Here is a 17953-nt window from a genome sequence, read left to right as displayed (position 1 = left end):
AGCTTAGTTCCCACCTGGGTAGGGTGACCAGATGTCCCGATTTTATAGGGACAGTCCCGATTTTTGGGTCTTTTTCTTCTATAGGCTCCTATTACCCCCCACTCGCTGTCCCGATTTTTCCCACTTGCTGTCTGGTCACCCTACACCTGGGAAGCCTTCCTGAGAACGCTACGGACAGCCTCCGAATAATGTCTGCTAGGACTCTACAAGGACATGTGATGACACCACATGTCTCTGGGCTCCATCTTAGGATGTCAGTATTTTTCCATAGACTGGTCTGGGAACCGAGCTTTGGGAACAAAAGGTTTCCGCCATATGCAAAAGCTATATAAGGCAGGAAGTGACATCATCTGTTGTTCTTCACTCCCCACACAGGAAGACTCCTGGAAACACCTGAGGAACAGAGACTGAACTGGGGGAAGTGCTGGACCCAGGCTATAGGGATTTCTAGCCTGTGAATGGAACACCTGGGATGTAAGCAAGTGCAGCTTGCCCCTTAAGAATCAACAGCCTGTTTGCATCATCTCTTAGGGTGAGAATCTGCTACTCATATCCAATCTATTTAGAAGATTAAGCTTAGTTTGCATTTTTTTTATTTGCTAGGTAATCTACTTTGATCTGTTTGCTATTCCTTATAATCACTTAACATCTAACTTTTGTAGCTAAAAAAACTTGGTTTTGCTTTATTTGAACCAGGGAGTTGGAGTGAAGTGTGTGGGACTCATAACTGAGGGGCAAAGGCTGTTGCATATTCCTCTCCACATTGAGGGAGGGTGCGAATTTCATGAGCTTATGTTGTGCAGTTCCCTGTTTTAGGGTTACCATACGTCCGGAATTTCCCGGACATGTCCGGCTTTTTGGGACTCAAATCCCCGTCCGGGGGGGGAATCCCCAAAAGGGGGGCCGGGGGTGCTGGACCGGGGGCCGGGGGTGCTGGGCCGGGGGCCAGGGCCGGCGGTGCTGGGCTGGGGCCCAGGCTGGGGGTGCTGGGCTGGGGCCCAGGCCGGGGGCCGGGGCCGCACTGGGCCGCGGGCTGGGGCCGGGCACCGGCGGTGCTGGCCTGGGGGTGCTCGGCCGGGGGCTGGCCCGGGGCCGGCACCCCAGGGCCCGAGCCGAGCCAGGCTGGAGACGCTGGGGCCAGGGCTGGGGCTGGGGCCGGCCGCCGGAGGGGGCCAGACTGGGCCGCGCCTCCTCCCCCCACCCTCCCCCAGCTTACCTGCTGCCTGCTTCAGGCTTCCCGCAAATCAAATGTTCGCGGGAAGCAGGGGAGGGGGCGGAGTTGGGGCGGGGACTTTGGGAAAGGGGTAGTGTTGGGGCGGGGCGGGGCTGGGGGCAGGGCTGGGGCCCCATGGAGTGTCCTCTTTTTGGACACTCAAAATATGGTAACCCTACCTGTTTAGCACAAGATGGTATAATTTTGGGTTTATACTCCCGGGAGCTGAGAGTTCCCTCAGCTGTAGCCTTCCCATGCAGGGGTTGGTCAGAGAGTCTGCATGTAACTGCAGCTGGGTGGGTCCGTACCTGTGTGAATGCTGGTGAAAGTGAAGGATAAAGGGCTTTGCAGCTTGTCACAGCAGCACAGTGCAAGAAGGAGCCCAGGCTGGTGGGTCAGGGGGGCGCAGCAGTACCCCAGTTCCAGGTGGCACCCCAGGGGGAACCCGTCACACATGGATTTTCAGAGAGCCTTGACAAGGACCCGCCCTACAGTCTCTGAAGGAAAATGAGGAATCACTGGTTAGGCAGCCGTACTGCTAAAAAGGATCTGGAGGTTATACTGCCGTGGTTTTCAAACTTTTTTTCTAGTGACCCAGTTGAAGAAAATTGTTGATGCCCGCGACCCAACGGACCTGGGGATGAGGGGTTTGGGGTGTGGGAGGATCTCAGGGCTGGGGCAGAGGGTTGGGGTGCTGGGTGGGGCCAGGAATGAGGGGTTCAGGGTGTGGGAGGGGGCTCAGGGCTCGGGCAGGGAGTTGGGGTGCAGGAGGGGTTCAGGGCTCTGGACTGGGGGTGCAGGCTCTGGGGTGGAGCTGTGGATGAGTGGTTTGGGGTGCAGGAAGGGACTCCAGGTTTGGAGAGGGTCAGGGCTGGGGCAGGGGATTGGGGCATGGGGTTGGGGCTCCCAGTCAGTGGCGCAGCAGGGGTGCTAAGGTAGGCTTCCTGCCTCCTGGCACCGCGGACCGTGCTGTGCCCCGGAAGCGGCCAGCAGCAGGTCCAGTTCCTAGGTGGAGGTATGCCAGTGGCTCCGTGTGGCTCTCGCCCACAGGCACTGCCCCCACAGCTCCCATTGCCCAGTTCCAGGCCAATGGGAGTGCGGAGCCGGTGCTCGGGGCAGGGCAGCACATGGAACCCCTCCCCTCAGGGACGCACAGAGACATGCATGCAGCCGGCTGCTTCCGGGAGCGGTGTGGGGTCACGGCATGCAGACAGCCTGCCTGAACCCTGCTCCGCCACCGGCCAGGAGCCGCCTGTGGTAAACGCCTCCCAGCCGGAGCCCAAGGTCAGAATCCCCTCCTGCACCAAACTCCCTCCCAGAGCCTGCACCCCTCACCCTCTCCTGCACCCCATCACTATGCACCAGCCTGGAGCCCCCTCCTGCACCCAAACTCCCTCCTAGAAAGAAACTAATATAACAGCTGTTCTAAGGTAAGAAATAGGCTCTTTTGAATTAACTTAACTATATTCTACATGTTTTAAGACTGAAATGTAACCACAGAACGTCTTTATGTTAATTAAAAGGCAAGTCTAGTACAGTGTTAATAGCTTCCATACCATAACTGTGATCATTTTGTTTTACATTGGAAAAAGATTTGTATACAGGGGACCAATGGGGTTATAGTGAAGATACTAAAAAAAGGAACTCTCCGTGATTGTAATAACTGGCACGGTATCACACTTTTATCTGTGCCAAGCAAACTATTTTGTAAGATCATAGTCCAGCGTATATCAGAGGCCGTTGATAGCGCTCTCAGAAAAGAGGAAGCTGGTTTTCAGAAAGGGCGTGTATGCACAGACCAGATCTTCACTCTACGAAACATCATAGAACAGTGCTGAGAATGGCAACGGCAACTCTACATAAACGTCATGGACTTTGAGAAGGCTTTTGATAGCATTCACAGGACCAGCCTATGGTGTTTTCTGTGGGCATATGGAATCCCTCTCCGTATAATCAACATCATCAAAAGCTTCTATTTCAACTTTACATGCAGTGTTGATCACAGTGAGCTCAGTTTTGAAGTCAAAACAGGAGTACATCAGGGACGTGTCATGTCTGCAATCCTCTACAACATTGCCATCGACTGGGTAATGCGATGTACAACAGAAGACATCCCAAGAGGCATTAAATGAACACCCTTCTCATCCCCTGAAGACCTGGACTTCGCAGATGATATCCCTCTCCTATCATATACCCAACACCATATACAAGACAAAAAACTTGACCCAGTGCATTTAGCCAGCAAATTTGACTGAAAATCAATTGCAATAAGACAGCTATCTGAACTTTAATATTGCCTCCCCATCACCAGTACGGATAGAGGATCATGTTCTCACCAATGTAGAAACATTCACATTCTTGGGCAGCACCATCAGCCCAGGACGGTGGAACAAGCCAGGACATCTGGAACAGAATCAGTAAAGCCAGGAACACCTTAAGGAGCTTAAATACAGTCTGGAAATCATCAGCATAGAACACCAAACCCAAACTCAAGATTTCTCAGAGCTGCGTACTTTCAACATTACTTTACAGTGCAGAATGCTGGGGAATGAGAAAGTATAACATGGCCAAACTATCTTCATTTCATACAACCTGCCTCAGAAAAATCCTCCGTATCTTTTGGCCCAGAACAATCTCAAACCAAGACCTATTCACACAGTGCAGCCAACAGGATATGAGCACCGTTATTGCCAGGAGGCATTGGAGATGGATTGGCCATGTGCTTTGGATAGAAATTGGTTCCATCACCAGAGTAGCAATAAGATGGACACCTGGAGGCAAGCGAAAATGACGCCACCCGAAAACAACATGGTGAAGAGATGTGGAAGCCGAGCTGAAAAACCTGGGGCACAGCTGGGGAACCATTGAAAGACTTGCCGGAAACAGACAGGAGTGGAGGAGTTTCGTCGCTGCCCTAAACGCCAGAGGCGTAATGGGAACATGATGATGATGATATTAAGGGCTGTTACAACAACAGTGATCAATTGTTCATGTCCACTGAAGGTAGGACAACTAGTAATGGGATTAATCTGCAGCAAGGAGAATTCGGGTTAGATATTAGGAAAAATTGGATAGTTAAGCTCTGGAATAGTATCAGAGGGGTAGCCGTGTTAGTCTGAATCTGTGAAAAGCGACAGAGGGTCCTGTGGCACCTTTAAGAGTAACAGAAGTATTGGGAGCATAAGCTTTTGTGGGTAAGAACCTCACTTCTTCAGATGCAAGACTGCATCTGAAGAAGTGAGGTTCTTACCCACGAAAGCTTATGCTCCCAATACTCTGGAATAGGTCATCTAGGGATGTTGTGGAATCCCTGTCACTGGAGGTTTTTAAGAACAGGTTAGATAAACACCTGTCTAGGCTTACTTGATTCTTCTTCGAGGGCTTGCTCATGTCCATTCCAAAGGTAGGTGTGTGCGTGCCATGTACACAGTCACTGGAAAGTTTTTCCCTTGGTGGTATCCGTTGGATAAGCTCCGGCACCCACTGGAGTTGCACCCTCATGGCGCCGTGTATAGGGGCCTGCCACCCTCTCAGTTCCCTCTTTCCGCCAGTGACAGTCGCTGGAATGGCTCGTTGCTCTGGAAGTTCTCTCCCCAGTGAACTTTTATCTTTTTCTCTTGTAAATAGTTTTAAAATTTTAGAAGTTAGTTATTACAGAAAGGGAGAAGTAGTTAGGAATAGAATAGGACTCTGCTTAACGGGGTTCTTCCCTGCCTCGGTCTCTGGGGTTTAAGCCACATGAGGCTTGCCACAAGCCTATGCCCATTAGCAACCCCCACTCACTTTGCCTCAAGTGTTTGGGCAAATCCCACCTGCGTGACTGCTGAAGGATTTGTAAAGGTTTCAAACCCCGAACGAAAGGGACCAGAGACTTAAGTTCCTCCTGATGGAGGCAGCTCTTTGCGCTCCCTTGGAGCTGGGTCATCCCAACTCAGCACCGAGTACCTCTGCCTCTTCTCTGAGGGACAGGCACCGCAGTCCAGCCTCTCTGGCATGGAGGAGGGACTCCGCATGGGTGTGCCGGGACTCCCAGCACCACCAACGTTTGTTAGTGCAGAGGAAGTTTGCGTTTGAGAACATGAGGCACAAATCCCGCTCACTGGTACCACATAAGAAACAGCGCAAGATGGACAGGGGGTCACAGGGACACCAGTAGAGTGAGACCTGTGCAGGGCCACTCGGGCTGCACAGCTGCCAGCACGGTACCGTTGACTCTAGCCCCAGGGAGGGAGCCGTTGTGTCCAATGCCTTTGGACTCTCCTCCAAGGGAGAGCCACAGGAGTGCAGGACTGGTGCTTCCATCTATGACAGAGGCATTCCAGGCACCGGGGGACCTGATGTTCTTACCGGTACTGCCATTGCCGACTAGGCATGAGCTTGCACCGGAGGCAAGGGCTACTAGAGCATTGAGAAATGCCCCAAGTGCTGTTGAAAGAAAAGCCAGTGATGTTGCTAGAGCACCGGTAAACTCCATCTCGGCACCATTCACCAGTACCATCTGGCACCCCTCCCTCCATGGAGTGAATCCTCAGCCTCAGAACCGGAATCCTACACCTCTCCTGGGAGCCAGCACCAGTCAGACTATTGGTACTGGATGGCAGATGACTGTGCAATGGGCCTTTTGGGCTCCATGGGCTTCTCATCAGACCTAAGGACCCCAGGCGAGGAGGTCGTACTCAGTAGCATCGGAGAGTAGAGCTCTGCTGCCACCATCTCTTCTAGCCATGAAATCCAGATCCCCAGGGACTGGTATCATGGGACCCATCAGAAGCCAATGGACAGAAGCAAGGCCCAGTACGAATTCTAGGATCCTCTTCCTCCTCACCAGACAAGGTGATTGCGGGTACCTCGATCGCACACACACAGGGTGACCACAGGGCGCACGAAGACCTACTAAGAAGGGTGGCCCAAAAGCTGGGGATCCAGGTGGAGGAAATTTTGGAAACCTCCTTTGCCCTGGTGGATATTTTGGCACCTTCAGGCCTCTCACAGGTAGCTCTGCCCTGAATAGCGCCATCTTAGAACCTGTCAAGGCACAGTGGCAGACTCCAGCCTCCTTGCAGCCCATGGCAAAGAGGGTGGGCAGGAAACATTTTGTTCCACCAAAGGAGTTTGAGTACCTGTATATCCATCCCCCTCCAGGGTCGCTGGTAGTCTTAGCTATGAATGAGCAAGAAAGGCAGGGGCAGCAGGGACCTACCCCTAAGGCTAAGGATACCAAGAAGCTGGACCTCTTTGGCAGGAAGATCTCTGCCACAGCAGGGCTTCAGTTTAGTATTGCTAATCAGCAGGTGCTCCTTATCCGAGACTTTAACTCCTGGGGCAGAATGACTACATTTAAGGAGTTCTTGGCTTTCGTTGAGGATGGCAGGGCGGTGGTGAAGGCATCCCTGCAAACTGCTCTAGATGTGGCTGACTCAGCCACATGGACCATGGCTTCGGCTGTGGCTATGAGGAGGTGCTCTTGGCTGCAGGCCTCAGGCCTTCCTCATGAGGTGCAGCAAACAATTCAAGACCTGCCATTTGAGGGCACATCATTGTTTTCTGAACAAACAGACTCCAAAATCCACAGCTTGAAGGACTACAGGGTCATGCTGAAGTCCCTGGGACTACATACCCTGGCCCCGTTGAGGAAACATTTCACACCACAGCCTTTGCCTCGGTTCTACCAGTCTCAGCCAAGGCAGGACTATGTTAGGGGGCAGGATGGCAGCTACAAGAGGAAGTCTCCTCCCCAACCCTCATTGACCTATACATCTGGGCCTGCCAGACAAGCCTCTGGCCCCAAGGCCTTTTGAGGATGTGCCCGTGGAAGGTGTATCAGAACAATGTCTGGATTCAACTTCCCCTATTTTTGTGGACTGGCTATCCCACTTCTATCAGGCATGAGCCCATAATACTTCAGATCGCTGGGTGTTACACATGACAGGACTGGGATATACTCTGGAATTCAGTTCTCACCCTCCTTCCCAACCTCCCTCCCTTTCCCTCTTCAGGAACGCTTCTCATGAACAACTCCTAGTTCAGGAGGTGCGGACTCTCCTACAAATGGGAGCAGTAGAGGAGGTTCCTCCGGAATTAATGGGCAGAGGGTTTTACTCCCAATATTTCCTAATCCCCAAGGCCAAAGATGGTCTCAGACCAATCCTGGGCCTGGGAAACCTCAACAAATTCATGAAGAAGCTGAAGTTCCGCATGGTCTCCTTGGCCTCCATTATACCCTCTTTGGATCCAGGGGACTGGTATGCCACCCTTGACTTGAAGGACACATACTTTCACATTTCATTTCTCCAAGACCACAGGAGATTCCTCCGGTTCGTTGTGGGACAAGTACACTATCAGTTCATGGTACTGCCATTCAGCCTGTCAGCAGCCCCTCAGGTCTTCACAAAGTGCATGTCAGTGGTTGCGGCCTTCCTGAGAAAACAAAGGGTACAGGTGTATTCCTACTTCGATGACTGGCTGGTCAGATGTCAGTTCAGAGCTCAGGTGGAGGCAAACATTCAACTAATACTGTCAACCTTCCAGAGGTTAGGCCTCTTGTTAAACACACGGAAGTTGACCCTTGTCCTCACCCAAAGGATAGAGTTTATAGGGGCAGTCCTCGACTCAGTCCAGGCCAAAGCCTTCCTACCAGAATTCAGATTCCAGACACTAGATTCAGTCATAGAGCGCCTTAGAAAATGACCTACCACCATGGCAAGAAGATGCCTGAAACTGCTGGGGCATATGGGATCATGCATGTATGTGGTAAAGTACGCGAGATTGTGATTTAGATCACTTTGGGCCTGGCTAGCATCAGTGTACCAGCCAGGCCAAGACTGCTTGGACAATGTAGTCACACTTCCCCCTTTAGGGATCACCTCCCTCTTGTGGTGGTTGGATCCAGGGTCTCTATGTGCAGACGTTGCATTCGCGAAGCCACAGCCACTGAGATCTTTAGTTACCAAAGCTTCCAAGCTGGGGCCTCAGAACTTAAGGCTTCTGATCCCAGGAGGAGCTCTTGCTACACATCAACGTGAGAGAACTCAGAGCGGTGCGTCTTGCTTACCAAACGTTCCAGCCACACCTGGAATGCAGGTGCGTACATCAATGTTCTATATAAACAGAAAGGGTGGAGTGTGTTCCTCTCACCTATTCCAGGAAGCCCTCTGCCTGTGAGAGTTCTGCATAACCCATTCAATCCATCTCGAGGCTTTGGGATGAGGTTAGTGGATCATCTCAGCAGATCCTTCTCTAATCACGAGTGGTCCATTAGCCCAGATGTCATGAAGAACATTTTCCAGAGGAAGGAACTCCCCAGGTAGACCTGTTTGGGACAAAGTGCAACAGGAAGTGTCTGCAGTTCTGCTCCTTTCAGAGTCACAGTCCGGGCTCACTCGCAGAGGTATTCCTTCTTCCCTGGAAGACCCATTTCTTCTATGCATTCCCACACATTCTGCTCATATACAAGGTCCTGCTGAAGGTCAAAAGGTATGGAGCAAGCCTGACCCTGATAGCACCTGCCGAGCTGCATCAACATTGGTTCACCACCCTCCTGGACCTTTTGGTGGAAACACTGATCACCCTACCTCTGATTCCGAATCTAATCTCTCAGGATCACAGATGCCTACAATGTCTGAACCTTGATTCAAGTCCCTTCATCTCATAACCTGGAAGCTCCATGGCTGAATCCTTTGAAGTTGCCCACTTCAAGAGGTTCTGTTGGGAAGCAGGAAGCCATCCGCCAGGGCCACATACTTGGCAAAATGGAAAAGGTTCTCAATCTCATCAGGGCAAAAAGGGATGTCATCCACTCAAATGCCAATACCGTGTATTCTGGACTATTTGCTACACCTACATCGGTATCTTCAATTAGAGTACACCTGGCAGCTATCTCAGCTTTTCATCTGGAGGTGAGTGGCAGGTCCATTTTCACTAACGCACTCTGTAGCCAGTTTCTTAAGGAACTGGACAGGCTATACCCACAGGTGAGGCAGCTGATTCCATATTGTATCCTTAGCTTGGTACCATTAAGACTCATGGGGGCCCCATTCAAGCCCTTGGCAATCTGCATTTTACTCTACTTGTCCTGGAAGGTGGCCTTCCTGGTAGCCAGTACCTCGGCCAGGAGGGTCTCGGAAATCAGGGCCCTTACTTCAGAATCACCATACACAGTCTTCTTCAAGGGCAGGTCCAACTGTGTCCTCACCCAGCCTTCCTCCCTAAATGGTGTCGCAGTTCCACAATAACCAGTCTTCCTCCCAAAGCTACATGCCAATAGCCAGGATCAGAGGCTTCACTTGCTGGATGTCAGGCGCGCTCTGGCCATCTACTTAGCAAGGACCAAATAATTTAGGAAGACTACTCAGCTCTTTGTGGTAGTGGCTGATAGGCTGAAGGGCCTCCCAGTTTCTGCCCAAAGAATCTCTTTGTGGATTACTTCTTGTATTTGCTATGATCTGGCGAAAGACCCTGCTCCAGCACAGATGGCACATTCCACAAGGGCACAAGCATCTTCAGCAACATTCGCGGCACAGGTCCCCATCCCGGATATCTGTAGAGTGCCAACGTGGTCTTCAGTCCACACCTTCGCAACCCGCTAGGCCATCACACAGCAAGCTAGAGACTATGCTGGATTTGGCAGAGCAGTGCTGCAGTCCACTTGTCCTTGAACTCTGAACCTACCTCCTGAATCTGCTTGGCAGTCACCTACAGGGGCATGGACATGAGCAAACACTTGAAGAATTAAAAACTGTTACTAACCTTTCTGTAACCCTTGTTCTTTGAGATGTGCTGCTCATGTCCCTTCCAAAACCCGCCCTGCTACCCCTCTGTCGGAGTTGCTGGCAAGAAGGAACTGAGGGGGTGATGGGGAGCGTCGCAGCCAATCCAACAGATACCACTGAGGGAAAAACCTTCGGACAACTGTGCACGCAGTGCGCACACGCTACATGGGAATGGACATGAGCAGCTCATCTCAAAGAACAACAGTTACAGAAAGGGTAGTAACCATTTTTTTCTGCCTGGGTGCAGGGGAAGGACTTGATGGCAGCCCAAGGTCCCTTCCAGCCTGACATTTCCATGGTTCCATGCAAGTCTGTAACTGACTGCACTGGAGCAGCTCTTGATGTCACAGGAGCTTCTCAGACATTTCCTCTGGAATAACAGAGAAAAGTACTGTAGACCACAACCCGGTGAGAAACTTCTAAAAACCAGGCCCGTCGAAAGGAAACTGGAACTGTGTTTGCCCAATACATTGTTAGACACGTCTGTGCAGGAGCCAGCTCTGAAACTGGCAGAAAGCCCCTGGTGTGTTGGGGTGATTCCCAGAAAGGGAGGTGTGGGTAGCGTGTGGCTCACTTGCAGCCACATTGTGCCCTCAGAGCCACACACAGCGTGGCTGGCATGAAATGGCTGCAGCATGGACGCGAATTCCCAACATGGAGGCTGAGTTCAACAGCATTCACTTCAGCCTGTCTGCACGTGTGTCGCTGAGCCATGGCTGAAATCTGCAGTGCATACTGTCCTCCTGCGCACGCTGCAAACCAAGGGGAGCTCTGAATTACTGGAGCTCAGGGAGAGGGGCCTGTATGGGATCCTAAGGGGGGGGGGAAGCGATGTGGTGAAGGCAGCTCGTCCCCACCTTGAGCCCTTTCATAGAATATCAGGGTTGGAAGGGACCTCAGGAGGTCATCTAGTCCAACCCCCTGCTCAAAGCAGGACCAATCCCCAGACAGATTTTTGCCCCAAATGGCCCTCACAAGGATTGAACTCACAACCCTGGGTTTAGCAGGCCAATGCTCAAACCACTGAGCTATCCCTCTCCCCCTTTCTTTTTTTATTAATTAAAAAAAATATTATAAAAATTTAGCAGGATTAATCCCCAGACAGATTTTTGCCCCAGACCCCAAAACGGCCCCCTCAGGGATTGAACTCATAACCCTGGGTTTAGCAGGCCAGTGCTCAAACCACTGAGCTATCCCTCCCCTGACAGAACAAGCCTTGTACTCATAGATGTGGAGGGGACAATCTGGGCCACATGGGGGGGTGGTTGGGAAGCTCTTGGCAGCTTTTTTCACAGTCATGATGTCAATGAATTCAAAGTCTATTGTGACTCTTGGCAACCAGCAGAGACTCCTCTAAACTTGAGCGGCTGGACTGTTATAGGCTTCTGTGCAGTTCCTTGAACGCTCTTGTTTCTATCTCTTTGGAAGCAGGGAGTGGAATGGACTCTGACTGGAGATCTCAGGGCACAGCGTCAGGTTCCTCACCCCGCAGTCTGTGGCCAATTTGGTGTCAGACACGAGGAGATATCGGCAAGAATGTGGTCAGACCCACCATATTGCAGTGACCCTCCCCAGACGCAGTCTCTCTCCCAGCCCTTGACAAACTCTTCTCCCTACCCGACTGGAGAAACATTCACATTCTCTCACCCTTGAATCTTTGAACTTCCCGCAGCCTGGCCAAACCAAGCAAACTGACTGGCCCTGGTTACTTCTGCCTTGCACCACCGTGTTTGCCTGTCTTCAGAGTAGATGCCTCTTCTGATTGTAGGGCTCAGAACCAGCCTTAATCCACAGCCAGGCCCAGCAGCATGTACGTGGCGATATAGTTTCTGGAAGTCATGCAGTGCTGGGGTACATTAAACCCCTGGGGCGCCAGTCATGTGCCAGGTTTACCGTGACTTGGACGCAAGCACTGTTGGTGGGTTCAGGAGCTAGGTCGTGTAGGTGCTGCTAACCCTGGTGGGTCCCAATAACCTCTCAGACCCATGGCTCAGGTGAGTTTCTGAGGACTGGCAGGAAAGGGGAAGGTTGCAGGTACCCCAGGTACAGAGGGTAACAGCTACAGTTCAAAGGGAACGAAAGCAGAACCTTTTGGGCCCCTGGGGGCCATCCAGTCAAGAAGCAGGGATCTTCAGGCTCAGTGCCTGGGGTAGGGTTACCATTCGTCCGGATTCTCACGGACATGTCCGGATTTTTTGAGTTAAAAATAGCGTCCGGGGGGAATTTGTAAATGTCCGGATTTCCCCCTGTCATAGAAATTTCTGTCCGTTCCAGCTGAGGAATAAGGAGAGACAGATACAGATAGTCAAGCAAGGAGCCCCGGGAGGGGTGATCTGTTTATTTCAATTGCAATTGGGTTCGAGCTCATAAGTCAGCAAGAACAAAGAAAACACTTACACCAAAGCATTATATGCAGTTGCTTATGATAATCTATCGCTCTATGATTGGTCAAAATTTGCTATCATTACCATACATAATTAGCAAGTTACATATATCTGCCCCTCTGGTGACCCCTTATTGTTCATTTACTTGCCCCCTCCTTGCTTATTTTGCAAACTAAGTGGTTAGTTATCTATAGGATACAGGCACAGGGAGTTCCATTGTCTATAGGTTTGGAGTTTGGCTACATTTCCTCTCGAAGGAACTTCCTGAGTTAAGACAACCTATAACTGACACTGCATGTTTCCCACGTGTACGTGACAAATTTGCCTCCTGGCCGTTAAGTAGAATAATTCTATATCACCCCCCATGCAGAGCACGCGCGGCTGACAGGGCAGCCGGCCGGATCGTGCCACTCGCACGGGCCTCAGCCAGAGCCCCTCCTCCGCTTCCCCCTCCTCTCCCCTGCAGCTTAAAATCACTCCCCTCCTCTCTCTCCCTCCTCCTCCCCCCCCCCACATTCGCAGATTGCCGGCCGTTTGCATCGGGCCTCCGGCGGTCTGGAGCTCCTCCCCCTGCTCCCCCTCCCCTGCTGCCCAGCGTGCCACACGGTAAGGGGGTCAGGGGGTCAGAGAAGGGGCAGGGAGGTTCTGGAGGGGGCAGTCAAGAGACAGGGAGCAGGGTTGGATGGGTTGGGAGTTCGGGGGGGATGGAGGTGTGGATAAGGTTTTGGGCAGTCAGGGTACAGGTATGGGGTAAGGTCCTAGGGGGGCAGTTAGGGTGGGGGCGGTCTCAAGAGGGGGCAGTCAGGGGAAAAGGAACAGGGAGGCTTAGGTAGGGGGTGGGTTCTGGAGGGCAGTTAGGAGCAGGGGTCCCAGGATGGGGCAGTCAGGGGACAAGGAGGGGGGGTTTGGGAGTTCTGGGGGCGGGGCTGGCAGAGATGGGAAGAGGGATCAGAGCAGTCAGGGAACAGGGAGCAGAGGGGTTTAGATGGGCCGGGAGTTCTGGGGGGGGGCTGTCAGGGGGTGGGGAGTGGTTGGATGGGGCGTGGGAGTCCCGGGGGTCTGGCGGGGGCAGGGGTGTGGAGAAGAGTCAGAACAGTCAGGGGACAGGTAGGGAGTGGGTTCCTAGGGAGGCAGTTAGGGTGAGGGGGGTCTCAGGAGGGGGCAGTCGGGGACAAGGAGAAGGGAGGCTTAGATAGGGGGTGGAGTCCCGGGGGTGGTTAGGGGCAGGGGATGAGGAGCAGGGGGGTTGTATGGGTTGGGGGTTCTGTGTGGGGCAGTCAGAGGGTGGGAAGTGGGAGGGAGTGGCTAGGGGATGGGGGTACCCCCCCCCCAATGGAGTGTCCTCTTTTTTGAAAGTTCAGATATGGTAACCCTAGAGGTGGTGATATCCCACTGGAGGCCCTAACAGGAATATTTTGCCTTCCTGACTCCTCACCCAACCCCTCAAAATACAAATTGCTTTATTTTTAGAGATAAAAAAATATACCACCATCATACATCCTGATACTCTTGTTAAATACCCTACGTTAATTAAGATGAACAGTTTTTTTGAGGGGGTAATACTAAAATGGGGGCCCCTTGAGCTGCTTGGGGCCCTAAGCACTTGTTTAGTCTGTTTTTGACTATCCCCACCACCCCTTGGCTAGCCCGGATCTCAGGGTATGTCTACACTGCACACTCCTTACAGTGGCATGTAGAGTAACAGAACACTGCACACGCCCCAGCACATGTATAAATAACAATGTAGATGGTTACGCACGGCTTAGGTGGGCAAAGACAGGCCTGAACTCCTAGGACACATCAGGTTTACGTTGCTTTTTTTTGCAGTATAGTGTCACATTGCCTCCCTGCCCACAGTGTGGATGCAGCTGGCTTTTCACTGCCATGTGTAACTACACATACCTTACATGCTACTGCAAGTGGTGTGCAGTGTAGACATAAAGATATACTGGGAAAGGAGGAGGAGCTATCTAGAAGATCCTGACCATGGGCGGTGCGTGACCCTCTGGCTTGGGGAGGCTAGCCCCCAAGCCCGCCCCTTCTGCCCGAGGTCCTGCCCCTTCTGCACCCACTGGAGCCCAACCCCCACTGTGGCTGCTGGCCTCTGCCCAGTGCCCCCAGCCACTCCACACGGTGGCCACTGGCCCCTGCCCCAGGGTAGTGCTCCCAGCCCCTGGAGCGCCGGAGAGACAGGTGACGTGGCCCCAGCCTCCCTAGGCCTCCCTGGGCCACACTGCCCGGCCTAACCCCTGGCCGGCCAGCCCCCCTGCCCATGAAGCCCCCCTCCCAGCCCAGCCACCTGCCCCAGCACTGAGCAGGCGGCACGGCCGGAGCGCCCCCAGCCCCCAGCGCTGGGCGGTCGGAGCGGCTCCAGTGCTGGGAGGACAGGTGTTGTGGCGTGGCCCCAGGGGTGCACCACCGCCCCCAGCCTCTGGCACAGGAACAGCGGACAGGAGGGGTCTGGAGGTGGAGCATGGGTGGGGCCACGTCAGGCAGTTTGGGAAGGCAGAGCCTTCCCGTATCTACGATACCCGCTGTCCATGATCCTGAAGGAGATCTAGACGATCTTCTGGCCCCACACACAGGTATTCCCCCCATGCATAGGGAGCTGGGGACTGCCTCTTGAACCAGGTTTTTGGCAGGGTCTTTAGATCCCTCAAACCAAAGCCCCATGCACCAGGTGGGGAGAAGTGGGCTATCCCCCACCCTGTGCCTGGAACCCATGGCTCATTCACTGCGTCTCTCTGTAGGTCTGTCTCTGCTCCAGGAGGCATCAATCCAGCAGCAGCACAGGCCAGCCTAAAGGGTTAATATTGGTCTGTCAATCACCTTATTTACCTTCCTGATTGGCTAAATCTGTCTTGAGTTTGCAAGGCCTTTGCCACTTAATAAGATCTTGCTAGGCAGGATTGCAATAGGAGTGGGCCTGCCTCTGGATTTTTCCATTGGTGCATATTTGGGAGTGGCCACATTCGGTGTTGCCAGTAGAGAAACCTCCCTTTTCCTGGCTCTGTGACTCAGCTTGGAGCTGATGTCAATTGGCTGCCCTGCTGAATTTTTGATTGGCAAGTGAAACCTGTTGCTAGACAGAGCAGCCAGTGTGGGGACTTTGCAATGGCAATGCAGGACTGCTTGGGGCAACTTTAAATTTCGGGCCAGATATGGGACACTTCAGAGGGTTTCCCTGCCTTCTGTGTGGCCCTGCCTCTGCCAGTGCACATCCAGGCTTGATTTCTGTGGGCACAATTGCAGTTGTAGTCCCTTCTTAGAGATCCATCACAGTGGCCAAAAACCTTTCTTAGCAGAGAGCTACGGTTGGCTGGAGGTGTGCGGGGTGTGAGGTGGTACCTTAACTCTGATTTCACAGTGTTCAGAGGGTTGCATTTGGCCACTCCCCAAACATAAGGCAGAACTGGGCAGCCTTAATTCTACTTTAACATCATTATTTAGGCAGTGACTAGATAGCAAACTTGATCTGCCTTTGTTGAAAACTCATTCACGTTAAACTGAGATTGGTGAAATTATCCTTTTCACCCCCAGCAAACGACAGTTTCCCATGTGAGCAGGTCATTTGGAATTTAATAATTAATTAATTATTAATAATTAATAATACAGTTAATAATACATTGTTAGAATCTTTCTATTCCTTTTCTAAGATTTTCTGGTAAGACCAGCTGTACCATTGCCAGGAGCTGCCATGGCCGGAAAACTCTCCCGAGAGGAATTGGAAAAGCTGAAGGCTGCTTATGAAACAGGAAACCTCAACGGCGCAGCAGCAAAACTGAAGGAGGAGCTGGAATCATTAGAAAAAATCCCACTGGACATCGCCATCACAGGAGAGTCGGGCTCCGGAAAATCATCCTTCGTCAATGCCATCCGAGGCCTGGGAGATGAAGACGAAGGTGCTGCGAAGACTGGGGTGGTCGAAACAACAAAGGATCCAAAGGGTTATCCACACCCTGTACTCCCCAATGTAACAGTATGGGATCTGCCGGGAATTGGGACACCAAATTTTCAGCCAGGCAGTTACCTCAAACAGGTAAACTTCAGCCGCTATGACTTCTTCATTATCATTGCCTCAGAGCGCTTCACTTCCCACCACATCACACTCGCCCGGGAGATTCACAAGATGGGAAAGAGGTTTTACTACGTGCGCTCCAAAGTGGATGCCGACTTGTACGCAGCTCAGACCCGCCGGCCAAGCACCTACGATGAGGTGCGGATCCTGCAGGAGATCCGGGACAACTGCGTCAAGAACCTGAGGGATGCAGGTGAGGTCTCCCCACGGGTTTTCCTGATCTGCAGCTGGAACTGGGACAAGTATGATTTCCCGCTCTTGCAGGAGACACTGGAGAATGAGCTAGACGCTCAGAAGAGACGTGCTTTCATCCTGGGCCTGCCCAACATCTCGGCAAAGATCCTGGAAAAGAAAAAGGCTGAACTGAAGAAACATATTTGGAAACTGGCCCTTGTGTCATGTGCTATTGCCGTTATTCCTCTTCCCGGTCTCTCATTTGCTTGTGATGTAGCCATCTTGATGGTAAACATGAAACTTTACCTCACTGCCTTTGGCTTGGATGATAATTCCCTTACTAGACTCGCTAAGCAGGTTGGCAAGCCCGTTGCAGAACTGAAGTCTGTAATTAAAACAGTTCCTATGGCCAACTCAATATCAAAAGAGTGGGTAGTGAGTTTTCTGTCTAAATCTGCATGTGCTGCAGTGATGACAGCTGAAGAGGCTTTAGATTTGATACCAATCATTGGTCCTTTCTTATCTGGAGGAGTTTCCTTTGGAACCACCTATTACATGCTGAACAGCTTTCTGAATGATGCTGTCAAAGATGCCCAAAATGTTCTGGCCAAAGCTCTGTCTTAAGCAAAAGGTAAAGAGTACAAATATCCGCAACAAAAGATCCACTGCTACCACCCAGAAAAAAGGCTTAAATCCCATTTCAGTTGTGCCAGAATCTCTCAAAGTGGATCAACCAAAACCAGCCTAAATAAAACAAAATTAAAAACAAAGTGAACAAGAGGAGGAGAGAGAAAGAGGCCGGACCAGACTCCTCGGAGTTTTTGTTGGAAATTCTTTTTTCATGGGGTCAAAGATATATTAGTAAAGTGATAAAGCCACCTGAAATTGAGAGAAAGTTCCCTAATCAATGTTCAGCCCCGTACAAGGATAGTTAAGGAAGTGTTAAACTTTCCCATTTCTCTCTCACTAGTGGAAAGTATCTAGTGCAGCAGATTGAATGCAGGAAACCTGTTATTAGAGACCAGCACCAACAGCAATAGATGCTTGCAGCTTCCCTTGATTTTCATAGGCTAAAACCCACTTCATCAGATGCATGGAATGGAAAATACAGTAGGAAGATAGATAGATAGATATACACAGAGAACATGAAAAGGTGAGTGTTGCCATACCAACTGTAACAAGAGTAATCAATTAAGGTGGGCTATTATCAGCAGGAGAAAAAAAACTTTTGTAGTGATAATCAGAAGGTGTGAGTAACAGTAGGGGCTAAAAATAGCACGAGGAAATAGTTTTTAGTCCGGACACCCTTAAATTAGGCTTGAATAAAGACTGGGAG

General features: G+C 51.6%; 1 protein-coding gene across 3 annotated transcripts; it reads left to right on the top strand.

Annotated features, from left to right (window-relative positions):
* Positions 1 to 476: 476 nt before the first annotated feature.
* On the top strand, positions 477 to 17739 carry LOC117870649 (interferon-inducible GTPase 5-like). Of its 3 annotated transcripts, none has more exons than XM_034757870.1 (2): positions 477 to 532; positions 16022 to 17738. In XM_034757870.1, exon 2 carries the CDS (start codon positions 16063 to 16065, stop codon positions 17239 to 17241), a length of 1179 nt encoding a protein of 392 aa, XP_034613761.1. In that variant the 5' UTR covers positions 477 to 532; positions 16022 to 16062; the 3' UTR covers positions 17242 to 17738. The 3 variants fall into 3 exon arrangements, with proteins under 3 accessions (XP_034613761.1, XP_034613759.1, XP_034613762.1); XM_034757868.1 differs by lacking the exon at positions 477 to 532 and adding an exon at positions 4160 to 4216 and having other exon boundaries at positions 16022 to 17739; XM_034757871.1 differs by lacking the exon at positions 477 to 532 and adding an exon at positions 12605 to 12971.
* The last annotated feature ends 214 nt before the right edge of the window (positions 17740 to 17953 follow it).

The sequence above is a fragment of the Trachemys scripta genome, unplaced genomic scaffold (genome assembly GCF_013100865.1).
Source record: "Trachemys scripta elegans isolate TJP31775 unplaced genomic scaffold, CAS_Tse_1.0 scaffold_83, whole genome shotgun sequence".
NCBI classification, from domain to species: Eukaryota; Metazoa; Chordata; order Testudines; family Emydidae; genus Trachemys; species Trachemys scripta.
Note: the sequence above shows the minus strand (reverse complement) of the source record. Positions and strands in the feature narration are given on the sequence as shown.